Below are 18,063 nucleotides of genomic sequence, written 5' to 3'. Positions count from 1 at the left end.
TATGGGTATGCTTAATTGGAATGTAGAGGCAGGTTTCAGAAAACAAGTTAAGATGTTGTAACTGTAAAACTATTTCTTTGCTGCTAATGTGCTTAACTCTGTGTCCAAAGTAAAGTTTGTTTTTTATATTAAAGCTGTCTACTGGTCAGTGTTATCACTCCTATGGGCAGTAACATTTCCTCACAGTTCTACCAAAAGCAAATAGTTGTGTTCTAATCTGGGATCTGAACCAAAATTAGAGTTCTGCCCTGGACCCATAACATCCCAAACAGGAATTTGAGATGCATGTAACAAGTAATCATGGCTGACTTTAATCTATATATTGATTGGGCAAATCAAATTAGCAATAATACTCTGGCTGAGTGTATACAACATTGTTTTTAGACTAGCATGTTGAGGAACCAACTAAGGAACATGCTATCATGTTTTTGGCATTATGCAATGAGAAGGGATTCATTAATAATCTTGTTGAGCAGGATCCTTTAGGGAACAGTGGCAATAACATGCAACAAAGATTCACCAGACTGATTCCTGGGGTGGCAGGATTGTCATTTGAGAGATTGGGTCGACTAGGCCTGTATTCACTGGAATTTAGAAGAATGACAGGGTGATCTGATTGAAAAGTGTAACATTCTGGCAGGGTTCGAGATTGGATGCAGGGATGTTGTTTCCTCTGGCTGGGGGTGGTCTAGAACAGGGAGTCACAGTCTCAGGATATGGGGGGGGGGGGGGGGAGTCACAGTCTCAGGATATGGGGTACGCGATTTAGCACTGAGATGAGGAGAATCTTCTTCAGTCATGAGGGGGTGAACCTGTTGAATTCTCTACCACAGAAGGCTGCAGATGCCAAGTCACTGAATATATTTAATAAGGAAATAGATAGCTTTCTATACTCTAAAAGCATCAAGGGGTGTGGGGAGGCTGCTGGAGTGTGACTTTGAGATAGAGGATCAACCATGATCAGATTGAATGGCGGAGCAGGTTCGATGGGCCGAATGACATTCTCCTATTTTCTGTGTTTCCACAGACATAATTAGCGGTGATTTTTTTCTATCCCTGTTCCAGTCACACTGCGCCGGATTGTCTCTCCTGCCCCTCCTATCGAGTTTCAATCAGCTAACACAACATAAATTTAGCACTTTCCTAATCTGACAATTTCAAATTACGGCACGGCGGCACAGTGGTTAGCACTGCTGCCTCACAGCTCCACGGACCTGGGTTCAATTCTGGCCTTGTGTCACTGTCTGTGTGGAGTTTGCACTTTCTCCCCGAGTCTGCGTGGGTTTCCTCCGGGTGCTCCGGTTTCCTCCTACAGTCCAAAGATGTGCAGGTTAGGTGGATTGACCATGATAAAATTGCCCCTTAGTGTCCAAAAGGGTAGGTGGAGTTACTGGGACGAGGTAGAGGTGTGGGCTTAAGTAGGTGCTCTTTCCAAGGGCTAGTGCAGACTCGATGGGCCGAATGGCCTCCTTCTGCACTGTAAATTCTATGATTCTACAATTATTCTACCTGCTGGCTCTTTGGGGAATTTCTGGGGAATGCTTTTCTTTTTTATATAATTGTTCCCTCTTTTCACTGATATTTGACCGCATCCCCTTCACACCTAAAGTGTCTCAGTCCTTACTGGACTGCCACTGTCAAGTGTCAGTCACCCTCTGGCATACCATCCAGCTATCCCTTCTGAATGTTCACTGCATTTAGATAGCGAATATCCAGCAGGCCCATTGACACCGTAATAAAGCTTGATGCTACCATCCGATGACATCCCCTTAGGCAAGCATCCTGCTGAGGTCACTGGATCATCAGCAGGAAGATCTGGCTGGTGATCCCCTTCCTAAAATGGGAAACTGGAGCCGGCTATAGAGCTCCTACCTCTGCCCATCTGGCATCAGATAACTTGGCAAAGGCTGATGATCAGATGTGGGATCAGCTCACTGTATAAAGTCACCGGGCCATCAAAGTAGCTTCCTCTTTCAGCTCTATGATATTTTAATGTCAGCAGTAACCCTTGTATTTCAAATAAGTTACCGGAGGTATTAGAATAATCCTGGTTAATTGAAAACCGGCTACATCTGTTGTTAGGTTGTTAAAGCAATACCGAGGAGACAGCTTCCTCAACCTCGTTCAAAATCAACACAATTTCATTTGTTTAAATCACTGTCACTTTCGGGTACTATACAATGCCACCGGTAACATTTCGCTGATGAACAATCCACAGACACAAGACATGTTGCTGCATAGGGTTCACACTTTCAGGAACAATTTGCCCAGATAATACTCAGTGCAGTGTTACAATGTGAAGCCTGTTAGTCTGCATGCAAAGGCCTTGTTTGCAAACAGCCCTGAGGGGCTTTAATTCCTTATCATTGAGTCTGGCAATGCTGAATTGTTAACGATCCACTCATTCTGCAACATGAGCAATGCAATCTCACATCACAACCATGCACAGCTACACAAACATGCGAGGAAATGAACTTTATACTGCGAGGCGGGGGGGGGGGGGGGGGGGGGATCACCCCCTACTTTTCCGGTCACGTGGCAGCTTGGCATTTCCAAATATGGTCACATAAAGGCCACCGAGCCGCCAGATCAAAGGGAGCCGCCGTCTGTAGCTTTCCAATCCCAACCTTGTGGTTAAAAACATGACAACAACCCGATCGTTTTCTCACGCCACACGCAATCTCCCTCTCCTCCACAGTCCCATACATTCCGTGCTAAATGCAGCACAATCATCTCCTTTATTCGGAAGAAAAGCTCTGCAATTAGGTGCCCGCAACTACGCACCGCCTGCCCTCCCTTCCCTCCCCCCCCGCCTCAATATGTGGGAAGAGGGGAGGGAGGGTGGCGAGAGCAGTGTAGGCGTGAACTGGCGGCTACATCAAAGAGATCTCAGCCCATGTATTAACGAGACCCTTTGTTTCCTGGCTGCGATGCAACAGGTTCTCTCACATTTGCCAATGAGGGAATGGTCCCCCCCCCCCCCCCCCCCGTTCCTTGTGGGAGGCTGGAAATCGTTGTTAGCTCCTGGGCCCATGTAAGAAAAGTAATGATCTATAATGGAATCACTGTTACACAGAAATGTCTGTAAACGCGCGCAAACCCAGTCGTAACATTAACTTTATCTGTTTTCCAACTATGATTGATTCACACTCTACTTTAACTGACTTATTTTGCAAAATCTCACGATACTTTTTACCTTTACGCCAAACAGTAGTTTCTATCTGCCTGGGACCGATTCCATTTATAGAAAAGGACGATTCAAATACACGCAAGACATTAACCTCTGAGCATTGACAAGTAAATGAACCTTTGATTTCTGATACTATTTATGCAGATTGAAGCAAAGTACTGATACATCTGGCATCCTTTCTGTTTAGTCATTCGTGGTAACAAAAAGACAATTGTTTGCAGCGTGTTTCCAGAGTCTTACAGTAAGTAGTCCCTAAAGCTGGATTGAAGGCGACCTCACAATCCCAGAGCTTGGACCAAATAGACAGTCTTACTGCCTGACGCCACCTCTGTGATTTCTGGGAGAAATAAATAAAACGTTTAAAAGCTGGGGGATTTCTCTGCATCCTAGCTAATATTCATCCCTCAACCATTCTCACTAAAATAAATTATCTGGTCATTTGTCACATTGTTGTTGGTGGGATCTTGCAATGGGCAAGTTGGTTGTTAGATTTACCTTTTATTACAAAACCCAACTATTTCTCAAAAGTATTTACGTGGCCAAATTTGGAATCTCCTTGAGGTGGCGAAAGGTGCTTTACCGATGCAAGTTATGCCTTTAAAATTTAATAAGCCTCAATGATGGATGAATCGACTAACCTTTTTTGCAAACTACTTTAAAAAATAACAAATGACTGTTTTGTGTTTCTGTTCCTATCTATGTGAATGTGTGAGAATATATCTGTGAACATTAGGTGTGTAGTATCCAAACCTATCCGTGAGTAGGTGAAAGTTTTGTGTGAATGTGTAAGCATAAACGATTCTGAAGGGGCCTGATTTGGTCAACCCTGGTTAAATAATCTATTATTCCTTCACTCAGAGGGTTGTGAATCTATGAATTCCCTACTTCAGGGGGCACAAAATGCTGGACAATTTGAGATTACTCTTTGAGTCATCCAGACCCGATACGTTAGCTCCCTTCTCTCTCCACAGATGCTGTCAGACCGGCTGAGATTGTCCAATGTTTTCTGCTTTAGTATCTGTATGTAATTCTGTTCATAAGAACTAGGAGCAGGAGTAGGTCATCTGGCCCCTCGACACTTCTCCACCATTCAATAAGACCATGGCTGATCTTTTTGTGGTTTCAGCTCCACTTACCCGCCCGCTCACCAAACCCTTAATTCCTTTACTGTTCAAAAATCTATCTATCTTTGCCTTAAAAACATTCAATGAGGTAACCTCAACTGCTTCACTGGGCAGGGAATTCCACAGATTCACAACCCTTGGGTGAAGAGGTTCCTTCTCAACTCAGTCCTAAATCTGTTTCCCCTTATTTTGAGGCTATGCCCCCTAGTTCTAGTTTCACCCGCCACTGGAAACAAGCTCCCAGCTTCTACCTTATCTATTCCATAATTTTATATGTTTCTATAAGATGCCTCCTAATTCTTCTAAATTCAAATGAGTATAGTCCCAGTCTACGCAGTCTCTCCTCATAAGCCAATCCTCTCAACTCCGGAATCAATCTAGTGAATCTCCTCTGCACACCCTCCAGTGCCAATACATTCTTTCTCAAGTAAGGAGATCAAACCTGTACACAGTACTCCAGGTGTGGCCTCACCAGCTCCCTATATAGCTGCAAGGTAACCTCCCTGATCTTAAACTCCACCCCTTTAGCCATGAAGGACAAAATTCCATTTGCCTTCTTAATTACTTGTTGCACTTGCAAACCAACTTTTTGCAATTCATGTGCTAGGACACCCAGGCCCCTCTGCATAGCAGCATGCTGCAACTTTTTTACTATTTAAATAATGGTCCATGTTGCTGTTATTCTCACCAAAATAGATGACCACGCAGTTACCAACATTGCACTCCATCTGCCAGACCCTTGCCCACTCACTTGAACTATATATATATATTAAAATAAATTGAAAGTACTCATTTTTTTTCCCAATTAAGGAACAATTTAGTGTGGCCAATTCACCTACCCTGCAGATCTTTTTGGGTTGTGGGGGTGAGACCCATGCAGATACGGGGAGAATGTGCAAACTCCACACGGACTGTGGCCTGGGGCCGTTATCGAACCTGTGTCCTCCGTGGCATGAGGCAGCAGTGCTAAGCACTGTGCCCCATGCTGCCCTCACTTAAGCTACCTATATCTGCATATTAATATGAGAGCAAGTATGTGTCTATATGAATGTTTGCATAAGTTGTGTGTAAATTAGTGTATATGTGGATTTCTATCTATATTTTCATGTGCCTTTGTCAGTTGTAGGTCAGAATATGTATGTGCAAGAATGTATGTTGATACATAAATATATATGAGTGTGAATGTGTCAGTGGTATGAATATGAATGAGTTTGTGAATAGGTGTGTGTGTTAATGTGCTTGTATGATAGAGCACCTTGGACACTGTGAGAAGAAGCACTACATAAGTGCAAATGAATTATATTAAGTGTAAATTTGAAAGTAAATGAATGTACATGCATTTTGAATGTGTCTGTGCAACTGTATTTATGAGTATGCATGAAAATGGATGTGTGTGATTATATGCATGTGTCTCTGTGTGGGTGTGTCTGTGGCATTGATCTATTTGTAACTGAATGTGCCTTCTGACATTTTGTTTTGTGGAATTCACTGTAAAAGTGTAAACTGCGTGTCAAATGGCACGTTTAAATGTATGCAGTGTTTCCAAATGCTTTTTAGTGACTGGAGCAGAAATTCAACAAATTCAAGGTTAAGTTGAAGACTTGCTGCTCCAAGTGAGCTGAAAAAAGAATGACTGCTGCTCTACGTACATTTTTTTAAATCAACAGTACCGAGTTTGCTGGTAGAGTCAAACTGCAGTTGGGGGCAACATTGAGATTATCATCAAGGAGGGGATATCTGCCAAGGAGGGAATCTGTGAACTGGGGTCTCTTGAAGAGCAGAATGTCTCTGTGAAATGGGTAGAGTTGCAGAAGTGGGGAGGGAAGCTAAATTTTGAGGCTGGATGTCTCTCAAAAATGTCACTTATTTTCTCCCTACTTTTTTTTAGATTCAACATTTGTCAAGTATGCAGCAAAAATGTTTGACATTGACCAGAATACACCTTATCTAATGTAAAAATTCAAATTTTCCAAAGAAAATACTCCCAAAGTTTCTATAATGTGCATGTTCAGAGGAGTAGGAGCAGCATTTGGATATTTCTACTTTTTCTCCCTACAGCCCTGGAACCTGCATGTAATATATCTGAATGTGTGTGAGCATCTGTTACTGAATGTGAATATGGCCTCAATCAACATTAGACCATAAGGTATAGGAACAGAATTATGCCATTCGGCCCATCGAGACTGCTCCGCCATTCAATCATGGCTGATATGTTTTTCATCCCCATTCCCCTACTTTCTCCCCATAACATCTGATCCTCATAACAATCAAATCTACCTCTGTCTTAAAGACACTCAGTGACTTGGTCTCCACAGCGTTCTACAGCAATGAGTTTCACAGATTCACCACACTCTGGCTGAAACATTCCTGTTCATCTCAGTTTTAAAGGATCATCCCTTCATTTTGGGACTGTGCCCTCAGGTTCTACTTTCTCATATTGGTGGAAATATCATCTCCATGTCCACTCTATTTAAGCCTCTCAGTATTCTGTAAGTTTCAATAAGTTCCTCCCTCATCCTTCTAAATTCCATCGAGCACAGACCTGGAGACCTCAGCCGCTCCTCATTTGAATAGTCCTTCATTCCAGGGATGATTCTTGTGAACCTCCTCTGGGCTCTGCCCAAGGCCAGCACATCCTTCCTTAGATACGGGGCCCAAAACTGCTCACAATACTTCAAATGAAGTCTGACCAACGCCTTAGCCTCAGCAGTTCATCCCTGCTCTTGTATTCTAGCCCTCTTGACATGAATGCTAGCATTTAATTTGCCTTCCTAACTGCCAACTGAACCTACTGATGCTCTTTTAAACTTTAGCCTATTTGCTCTGTTTACGTCACCTTTGCTCATGAGTCGCCAGGTATCTTTATGATACCGCCACGTGGTTCAAGTTCAGGTTATGATTAATAATACAGCACACCGCTTAAGATAAGGATTAAAACAACGGTCATTTATTATATACAACAAGCAATATTAATACCCTAATACTACTTTCTATATAATAAACCTATCACTACTGGCCAATACTTAACTTTAGGAAGAGCCCACCAGGTCAGGGAAACGAATGGCTTGTCCAATCAAATCTGGCCCGCGGGATTCAAAAGGCTGCTACAGGTCGGTGGCCAGGTGTCCCTACCGGATAGCGATCGTTGGATTCAAACGTACAGTTGCCGGTGGCTGGTCTTGCGAAGGTCTCGAGCAGGCGAAGAGGAGAGAGCGAGATCTGAACTTGGACCCTCACTTTTATAGGGCCCAGGGGCTTCCTGCCTCCCGGGTCGGCCCTTGACCCTGAGTCCCAAGTGATTGGATTCTGTCCCCAATCTCTGGGGTCGATGTGTCCAATGGTGAGGCGATTCCTCGATCGGGGGGTGGTCGCTCACCTGTCTTTGTTTCGGCCACTGCGGGCGCCGACAGGTCTGGCCCAGTATTCAATTGCTAATATGTTGCAATTGTTCCCGGGGATAGCCGATTTAACTGTGGATGTCTGAATAGATTGGCTGCAAACAGTCCTGAATGCAACTGCAAATACCTGGGTTGATGGGCTGTTGATAGCCCTGAGTATCGATCTGGGCTACCTTCCCAGAGCCGAATATGCAAAACTGTCTGCAGCTGCCTGCTTGTGTCTTCTTGGCTGCTTTTCCCAGCAGTCTTTCGGGTTAGCCGTTTTAAACTGGGTTTTGGCCAGATTAATCGGAACGCAGCCATTTTACATGGCTACATTCCCGCCTTGTGATCCTAACGCGAAGCGTGAAGGATCACATAAATTTTGTCCTCTTCGTTTCCCGACTGGGGGGGGGGGGGGGGCACCTCCCACATGGCCACTACTCTGACCCTAGCTATGCACAAAATTTACCTAAACAATTCTTCAAGTATTTTACAATCTTATCTCTCTAAACATGCACTAACAATTACAACATTTAATATATTCTTTCCTGGCTTAGCAGTCAAGCTCAGGATCATACATTTCCACACATTCTCTTTTTATTTACAGGAAAAACCGCCAGTGCATGTTTTATTATTCATATGTCGCGGGGGTCTGGGGTCTGGTTGTAGCCGAATATCGGGGATTGGATCCGATAGACCGGGGTTCGAGCGCGGTACGCTCTCCTTTTCCACTTGCGGAGGCGCATGGTCTGTACTGCACAGCAGAGTATGGCCAATGCTAACAGTGCCTCAATGACGTACGATAGGGAGTACTAAGTTATGAACTTGGCACACCAGGATAATGCAGCCTGGTTGGTGACTGGGCCCTCGGTACTACTGGGCAGTGAAGCGTTAACGGCAGGGGGGTTTGGAGTAATGGGGTCCGCGTTCCCGCACAACAAAATGTCCACAAAGATGTTGAGCACGATGAAAGGAGTCCTCATGGCTGTCCTCTTTCTTTTCTTTTCCTGTTTTTGCTGGTTTTCTCCGGACTTGGAGCTTCTGAAGTTCTGTAAGACAAGCGTAGTGTGTGTAAATACTTGGGTTTAATATCTGGTGTGTTAGTGTGTCTGTCCTTGGGGCCAATTAAACCCTTATAATTGGTCACAGTATGTGACTCTCCCCCCATTTTTTTTTCAAAACAAATGTTTGGACACGGCACACTTCCCAATGGTGGACCAGTGCTAGGTTTATCATCCAAATGTTCTAGGATGTAAATATCATGTGGCAGCAACCCAAAGGTTGCCTAAATAAAATAAAACTATTTTTGAAAGAAAAGTTTGAATGAGGTGCGTGTGGGCCGCGACGGGTAAGATTTGGGTGGAGTCCCCGGGTAGGACGGCTACCAATACCGTATCTTCCCTACCCGAGCGTTTTTGACCAACGGGGGGGTCCCCAGGCAGGGCGGGTCTCACGCCCTTTCTCCACTGCCTGCGCGTACAAAGAACGGACAAAAATGTAGTCATCATGGTGGGGTTACTGTTCTGATTCTACCATCAAATCAGAAGAGTAGCTAAGATCGGGCGTCTGGTCTGGTGACCAGGTATCAGCTGAAAAGCTAGTTCCTCTGAATGGGCGTCTGGTCTCGGTGGGCCTCTGAGGCAAGTCCTCAGAGGTTTCGGCAGAATGGGCATGTGGCGGTGGTGGGTGTCTGAGGCAAGTCCTCAGAGGTATCTGCAGAATGGACGTGTGGCCGCGGTGGGGGTCAGTGGTAAAAGTTAAAAGTTCAGGTGAATGGGTGTGGGGTGGTGAGAACATTCTCCTGTAGGACGAACAACATTTAACAAACAGACAGACAACGTAAAACATTCTGCAGCTTCCATCAGAAAGGACAACACTTTTCACCAAGTTCACTTTTCTCCTTTAAATCATCATGTGGACACCTCAGTTCTCGGTCGCTACGGGCTCTGCCTTTTTCTCATCGAGAGCGCCGGTCTGTTGGGCACTCTGTGGTTTTTTAGGGCCATTGCATTCTCTAGCGAAATGTCCCAATTGTCCGCAATTGTAGCACTCTTGCGGTTTGGGATTGTGGAGAGTGGTTCTTACTGCCTGCACGTCTGCAGCGGCTTGGTTTTCCTCAGGGGTTCTAGCTGCTGATTTACCGTGAGCCGCTTGTTCCCAAACGCGGGACAATCTCTTGACCACCCACTTCTCATTATGAGCCTCCTCCGAGGGGTCATAATTGCTACAGGCATTCTGTCCTGCTTCCGTGGCATGGAAGATAAGGGTGCGGGTCCACTTGGCCATATTGTCTGGGGACAAATGGGCACGATCTACGTTGCCGAAAACGGCTTCAAAATGAATCCACAAGCGTCCTGCGAACGCTGTGGGGTGTTCAGACTTTTTCTGTCTGCATTTATTCACACCGTCTACGGGGTCACCCCGGTTGTACCCGATCGCATCCAGGATCGCGGTATGCATTTCTGCAAGGGTGCCTCCCCCTACATTCTGTGGGTCGGGAAGGGCTGCTGCGACCGATGGGTCTAAGCTGAGGACCGTGAGCTTTACCTGCTCTTTCTCATCCAGGCCATACATGGTCGCCTGGTATTTGACGGTGGCAAAGAAATGGTGTGGGTCTGAGGCGGGGAGGAACGGTGTGATTTTGGCACACGCGTCCCGTAATTGGGTCACTGTGAGGGGGGTGGAATATAAGACTTCTGCCTCGTCTGATGTGGCGGTGCGGTGGGTTGTTACAGGGTTCATGGGAGCCTGTATTATCTGTTGTGTGGGGGGTGGGGGTGCTTTCCTCCTTTGGGGTTTTCCCTGCGCACATGCTCCCTGAACATATCTCTGTGCTGTCTCCTGCAATTCTTCCCAATCAGGGCCGTCTTCCTGTTCTAAACTTTCCCCAAAGGTTTCTTGAAATCCCTTTTGGACAGAAAGCAGTGCTTTCAAGTCTGCAATCTGCTTTCGGCACTTTGCATGGTCTAAAGTACTCTGCCTTTGTTCCGTGGTTGTGGCGTGGAGCGCTCTCAAGGCTGCCTTGAGATCACTGCATTGTTTCTGGAGCGTCTCTATCTGGTTTTCTGTTTCTTTCTTTACCAGGACTGCACGCTGCAGGTCCTGATAAGCCGTTTCATATTGTGACTGGAAACTACTCAAGTGCGCCAGACAAGATTGGTGACCCCGTTTGGCGTTAGCCACCTCTTCGTCCTTTGCTGCTAATTTCCCTTTTAACTCCAGGTTCTCTTTCTCAATTTCGCATACATCGATTTTACTCATCCGATGTATGCCTTCCATTTCCTTGCGGAGCGTCCTGACGACCTCCTCTGTGCCTCGCAATTGTGCCAGACAGGACACAATTGCCATCAGCTTGCGCGCTTTTGCTAAACTCTTTCTGTGGATCTCACTCAGGTTCTCCCACCAAGTATGCCCTATACTTCCAGGACCTGAGTCGTCATTATTGCAGAAATCCTTCCACACGGGCCATCCTTTGCCCTGCAGAATTTTGCGGATTTCCACTTCCCAAACGGGACACTGTCCCGCTCCTACTCTGCTGACTGGTGCGACAGCAAAATCTTCGGGGTTCATGAGGCGCTGCATCGCTTGCATTGCCTGCATGGCTCTCTCTTATCTGCTCGTTACGTTCGAATTTGGAACAGGGGACTAAGGTGGTGTGGTAGATGCGGGTACGGCTTGCGCTAATTTCCGAAATACCAACTGCCGATAGTTTTGACACAACGAAAAATCTATCAGTTTTGCCTTATAACCCTGTTAGTTAAGCATGCATACACACACTTCCGAATTGTGAATTATTAACCAGAACCGCTTGAACACTTGTGGTGTTTTTTTTTCCGATTGGATTCTAATTCAAAATGTTGGGGTTCTCCCGGAGTGGTTTTCCACTTCTAAGTCGGGTCCCACCAGAGTCGCCAATTATGTTGCTCTTTTTAACTTTAGTCTATTTGCTCTGTTTACGTCACCTTTGCTCATGAGTCGCCAGGTATCTTTATGATATCGCCACGTGGTTCAAGTTCAGGTTATGATTAATAATACAGCACACCGCTTAGTAAGGATTAAAACAACGGTCATTTATTATATACAAGCAATATTGATACCCTAATACTACTTTCTATATAATAAACCTATCACTACTGGCCAACACTTAACTTTAGGAAGAGCCCACCAGGTCAGGGAAACGAATGGCTTGTCCAATCAAATCTGGCCTGCGGGATTCAAAAGGCTGCTACAGGTCGGTGGCTAGGTGTCTCTACCGGATAGCGATCGTTGGATTCAAAATTACAGTTGCTGGTGGCTGGTCTTGCGAAGGTCTCGAGCAGGCGAAGAGGAGAGAGCAAGATCTGAACTTGGACCCTCACTTTTATAGGGCCCAGGGGCTTCCCGCCTCCCGGGGCGGCCCTTGACCCTGAGTCCCAAGTGATTGGATTCTGTCCCCAATCTCTGGGGTCAATGTGTCCAATGGTGAGGCGATTCCTCGATCGGGGGGTGGTCGCTCACCTGTCTTTGTTTCGGCCACTGCAGGCGCCGACAGGTCTGGCCCGGTATTCAATTGCTAATATGTTGCAATTGTTCCCGGGGATAGCTGATTTAACTGTGGATGTCTGAATAGATTGGCTGCAAACAGTTCTGAATGCAACTGTGAATACCTGGGTTGATGGGCTGTTGATAGCCCTGAGTATCGATCTGGGCTACCTTCCCAGAGCCGAATATACAAAACTGTCTGCAGCTGCCTGCTTGTGTCTTCTTGGCTGCTTTTCCCAGCAGTCTTTCGAGTTAGCCGTTTTAAACTGGGTTTTGGCCAGATTAATCGGAACGCAGCCATTTTACATGGCTACACTACATGCTAACCTTAAGAGAATCCTGAAGTAGGACTCCTAAGTCCCTTTGTGCTTCTGATTTCCAAAGCCTTTTCCCATTTAGAAAATAGTCTATGTCTCCATTCTTCCTACCAAAGTGCATAACCTCACACTTTTCCGCATTGTATCCTATCTGCCACTTCTTTGCCCACTTTCCTAGCCTGTCCAAGTCCTTCTGCAGCCTCCCTGCTTCCTCAATACTACCTGTCCCTCTACATATCTGTGTATCATCAGCAAACTTGGCAACAGTGCCCTCAGTTCCTTCTCCCAGATTGTTACTGCATATTGTGAATAGTTGTGGTCCCAACACTGACCCCTGCGGCACACCTCTAGTCACCGGCTGCCATCCTGAAAAAGACACCTTTATCCCTACTCTCTGCCTTCTGCCAGTCAGCCAGTCCTTTATCCATGTCAGTACGTTGCCCCTAACAACATGGGCTCCTATCTTATTTAGCAGCCTCCTGTACGGCACCTCGTCAAAGGCCTTCTGGAAATCCAAATAGATCACATCCACTATTTCTCCTTTGTCTAATTTCCTCGATAGCAGTAACATCCTTTTTTGTTTGATTACATCTTTGTGAAGCACTTTAAAATGTGTTTCTGCATTTAAGGTGCTATATCGGCCCAAGTTGTTGTTTGTGACTAATATTGTGGTGCATGATCCCTCCTTAACTTTTCTATTTCTATATGACCTTCTCCCCACTACCTTTCCTCCATAGTTCATCTCTGTGGTAGTATCCCTCGTGGTTCCAATCTTAGATATTCTAATGCAGCCAGCACATCTACAGTGATTCCTCCTCCCATTTCTGCATGTTACTTCTGGCATGTCCAACGCTCCAGCCTTGTTATCTTTCTCTTCCCCACATTGAAGCTGCTACTGACAAACATTATCCATTACCATGTATGTATATGCCTGACCATAGAACCATAGAATTCCTACAGTGCAGAAGAGGCCATTTGGCCCATCGAGTCTGCAAGACCATCTGAAAGAGCACCATTCCTAGGCCCACTCCCCTGCCCTATCCCCGTAACCCCCATACCACCTAACCTGCATATCTTTGGACTCTAAGGGGCAATTTAGCAGGGCCAATCCACCTTACCTGCACATCTTTGGACTGTGGGAGAAAACCGGAGCATACAGAGGAAACGCACGCGGAAACCCACGGACAGAAGGAGAAATTGCAAACCCCACACAGACAGGCCTCCAGGTCCTTGGTGCTGTGAGGCAGCAGTGCCAACCATCATGCCACCCATGATATTGAGATTTACTTTCCTGCAACCACAAATATGACTCAACATTTCAATATCAAGTTATAAACGAGCCGAGAATTTGTTAAAGTTAATGATGGGGGAGATCATAAGGCTCATGTATGTGTGTCTCTGCACTTAAGTTTGTGTCTGTCTTTGTCTGTATAAGTGTGTCTCTATATTTGTACGTTTGTCTGTATATGTCTGTATAAGTGTGTCTCTACATTTGTATGTGTTTGTTTGTATTTGAGTTTGTGTCTGTGTATGTCTGTATAAATGTGTCTACATTTTTATGTGTTTGTGTTTAAGTTTATGTCTGTATAAGTATGCCTCTACATTTGTACGTGTTTGTATGTGTTTAGGTTAGTGTCCAGATTTGTGCCTGAATGCAGTATTTAACCGTGCCTGTGTGTACATCTATATCTGTGCATATCTGCATTCAACTATGTGTGTACCCCCACTATCGATGTTTATAAATGTATTTGTGTGTGAAGATACCTGGATGGTTCTCTGTTTTCCATCCTGTGAGTATACCTGCGTCCGTGAGTATATTTTGAGTGAGAGACACCCTTTGCGACTTGAACCAAACATACGTTATTCTATTCGGCCCATTTTAACCCTTCCCTCTCCCCCAACAAAATAAAGTCCAACAACTCTTAAATCTTCCAGTTCAATCGTTCAAAACTGACACGTTAAAGAGTTTGCATAATTTGGAAGCAAAAACGTTACAAGCTGAATCAGGTTCAGCAAACCGTTCTGTTTAATGAACGCCAGGATTGAGAGAGTGCAAATAGTTACTCGCCGGGGAAGTCGCGGGTTCATTGCTTCTGTCCACGCATGTTAAGATCGGATTTTAACACAACTGGTGGTGTGGGGGGGGGGGGGGGAGATATTTTTAAAAGTGATGGGGGTGGGGTGGTGAACGCAAGGGCGTGGACTTATTAGGAAAGTAATAAAGATTTTAAAGTGTTTGGTTGATGAAACAATCGAATCCCCCTCCCGTCAACGGAGCTGTCAATCAAAAGGCGGCGCGCTTTGATGTTGAGGAGCAGTCGCCTTGGTCCAAAAACACAAACTGCTTCAGATCTTTTCGCTCTCCCTGTAGCCGTACTTTCACTGAGATCTTTCTCTCTCTCTCTCTCTCTCCTGCTCCAACTGACTGCAACTTTACATTGCACGAATTCGGTAGTGTACAATAAGCGGCACAAGTCCCAGTCAATAACTTTGAATAGTGCGAAGTGAAGGAGTGGAGAGGTCCGGGTGGTGAGGCGGGAGGGGGGGGGGGGGGGGTGTTTGGGGAGGAGGGAGGTGGAGACGGGGGGGGGGGGGAATCCTGAGGAAAATGCCGCAGCTCAACAGCGGTGGAGGGGATGATCTGGGGGCGAACGATGAAATGATCTCCTTTAAGGACGAAGGGGAACAGGAGGAGAAAATCTCCGAGAACACTCTCACTGAGAGGGATTTAGCAGACGTGAAGTCATCGTTAGTCAACGAGTCGGAGACTAACCAGAACGTGAATCCTGCATCCGATCCAGGGGTGAGTGAAAGAGTTTGATCTTTGCTCCAGTTAATGAATTTCCAGTCTATTAAGAAACACACACACAGACACGTGTGCGGACATCACAGGCAACCTCAGCTCATACAACATATTCTTCTTCCACTTCATCCCCAACAGGCGATCAGACGTTCACAGGACAATCAAAGAATTTACCAAGACAAATCCAGAGGTCACATCGATGACGGTAGGAGCTTGCTCGCATTGTTGTTGTATTGACCCCGCCATTAAAACAATCCTGAATTCATTCATCCCCTTGATTCGCCAGGGGTTTGCAGCAAAGTTCGTGAATGTCAACAACTGGCCATTAAAACTTTTCCCCCCCTCGCTTTCTCATGCAGTTATAAAGCAGCGTCAAGATGGTGGTGCGTTCAAAGGGACAGCCTACTCGGGGTATCCCCACTTTCTGATGCTCCAGGACCCCTACCTGCCCAATGGATCCCTCTCTCCATCTGTAAGTCCTGGCCACGCTATGCATTTTGCAGGAATTGTACATCCCAGTCCCATTATTTCAGGCGTATTTTCTTTGTGGGGGGGGGGGGGGGAAGAATTAGTAATTATTGCAGGAAATAAATGCTCATCACCAGCCAGTCATGGGCTCAGACAGAAGCAGCTAAATGCTTGTGAGGCGCTGAGCTGGGAAATACCGTTTAAACTTTTCCTTGTTTCCTTAACACCTTGCTCAGATTCACGGAATCTGTTCCCAGCCAGGGGTGTCTTTCAACACACAGCAAATCAGTCAAAATAGGATCAATGTATCTCTTGCGGTTGCCGCCTTGTGCCTGGTGAAGGGTTTGCTGGGTTTATTTTTGCTACTGTACAGTGTGGAGTAAACAAATGCTTGCAGGGCTGTCAGCGTCAAGTTGTCAATTCGTAGTTTTGCTGGGGGGGGGGGGGGGAGGAAATGACAATTGATGTCGGGTTAATCCTTCTGAATTTTTAAGACAACGGTCACAATAATTTCGATTTTCTCCAAAGTTAACGACGTTGCTGCATCTTATTCTGTAACAGGGCCGAACACTGTTGCGCGGGCACTAGTAATAGATAAACAAGGAGTCATTCAGAGAAAACCCCGCAATTCTATTCCATCAGCTGGGGATTTGGGGGGGGGGCATAAATGTGGAGGGGAGCTGTATAATATGCCTCACTTAATTCCATAATTTTCCTGGTGAAAGTGAAAGTTATTCACACCAGAAAATAAAAATAAATAATTCTCCTCCTTATTGCTTTCAGTGTATTATAAGCAATGAGATTTTTCAAAAATTGTTTCCCAATCTCTAACCCCAATGATATTTGAACACATTTCAAAAGCAGGGAAGATAACCCGGATTTTTTTTTCAAGTGATATCTAGCGCCTTTCAAACAAAAAAGCTCCACACAATATCTGTGGCACAGGGGGAGATGTGTCGAGATCATCTCTACCCAGTTCAGACTGGTGTTGAAATATTCTTAACTGAAATTATTTGCATTTCAAAGTAATATCCCACCAGGCCGTCCTCTTGATGTGTCAACATTTAAATCAAAGAATCCGCACTTTTCTGAGTAATGTTCTAAAATTCAACACAAGAGACGAAATACTTGGAAATTGACAAGAACGTAACTTTCTGGAAAGGAAGCAGTTTCTTGAAGAATAAAATAAGTTAAAAGTTTTTTTTCAAATAAAAATGCATTCCACGAATGTGTGTACGTGAGCACTTGATTAGGCAAGAGACTGGCTACCTTTGTGAAGTGGGAGAGTGTGGCAGAGCCCTGTCTGACGTCTTTACCCACCGAATCATCTAATTGATAGAAGGGATTATGAAGTCTGCACACCATGCTGCAAATACTTGTGGGAGACATGGCTTTTGTTCCAGGAACTTGCATGACAAGAACAGGTACCATGCAGTCAGCAGCTGCTAGTCAGTCAAGTCAGTCAGTTTTCCTTTTTTGAAAAAAAAAACTAAAACCTTTGCTTATCTGATATCGGATAAATGGCCTGTTGAGCATTTCCACCCAGAAGCTCAAACCTCCACAATGTGCTGCTGTGCTTTGAACCTCCTACTGTTGTGCAATGTGGTTTGAGTGGTCGTTTTTTTTCTCTCTTACAGTGGAGCCAAATGGAAATCTTTTCAGTAAAGATAGGTTTGCTTGAGAGCTGGAGGGCTAGTAGGGCGATGAGCAGGTGGGGAGGAGGGGGTTGGGGGGGGGGGGGGGAGGGGGTGGTATCAGATCAGACACAAGCTTTCTTGTTCGCTTAGTAACATAACACAGGCACTGTTTGGAAAGAAAAATGTCATTACTGGTCAATAGTTGCTTACAGTCTCAGAGTTTCTGTGACTTAGGTACCCTGCTTATTTTTCATATGTTGACTGGCATGAGATGTCACAAATCTCATTCCTGACGTAGTCTCGATGTCAGTGCTCCTTCTTAGAATAAAAGAGTTAAACAAACAACTGTGACTAATTTGACTTCTTTACTCCGCCTATTTCTCTTCTGTGTTTTGATAAATATTTTGGTGTGAAGAGTGAACACCGGGTGCGATACAGTTACGGGAACTTGTTTTTAGACAAAATATTTTGATAGAGCAAAAAAAGCTGGGTTACTGTTCATAGGCACAGGAAGGTTAAACTTTGTATGTTTCAGCTGTACACAGTTAATATAATTCCCTCATGATCAGTAACAGAAGCTTTACAAAACTAATTTTCACAAAAGTCACACAATTTAAGGCCAA

General features: G+C 45.2%; 1 protein-coding gene across 12 annotated transcripts in view; it reads left to right on the top strand.

The window, feature by feature from the left end:
- Positions 1-15,139: 15,139 nt before the first annotated feature.
- Positions 15,140-18,063, top strand: part of LOC140427025 (transcription factor 7-like 2) — a 309,025-nt gene continuing 306,101 nt past the window's right edge. For all 12 annotated transcript variants that reach the window (XM_072512433.1, XM_072512432.1, XM_072512431.1 and 9 more), the window contains exons 1-3: positions 15,140-15,335; positions 15,474-15,540; positions 15,695-15,807. In XM_072512433.1, coding sequence (XP_072368534.1) covers positions 15,141-15,335; positions 15,474-15,540; positions 15,695-15,807 — 375 coding nt within the window. In that variant the 5' untranslated portion in view covers position 15,140. The remainder of the gene's footprint in view (positions 15,336-15,473; positions 15,541-15,694; positions 15,808-18,063) is intronic.

Source organism: Scyliorhinus torazame, chromosome 7 (assembly GCF_047496885.1).
Source record: "Scyliorhinus torazame isolate Kashiwa2021f chromosome 7, sScyTor2.1, whole genome shotgun sequence".
Lineage (NCBI taxonomy): Eukaryota > Metazoa > Chordata > Chondrichthyes > Carcharhiniformes > Scyliorhinidae > Scyliorhinus > Scyliorhinus torazame.
The sequence above is the reverse complement of the archived record's forward strand: the minus strand, read 5'-3'. Positions and strand labels throughout refer to the sequence as shown.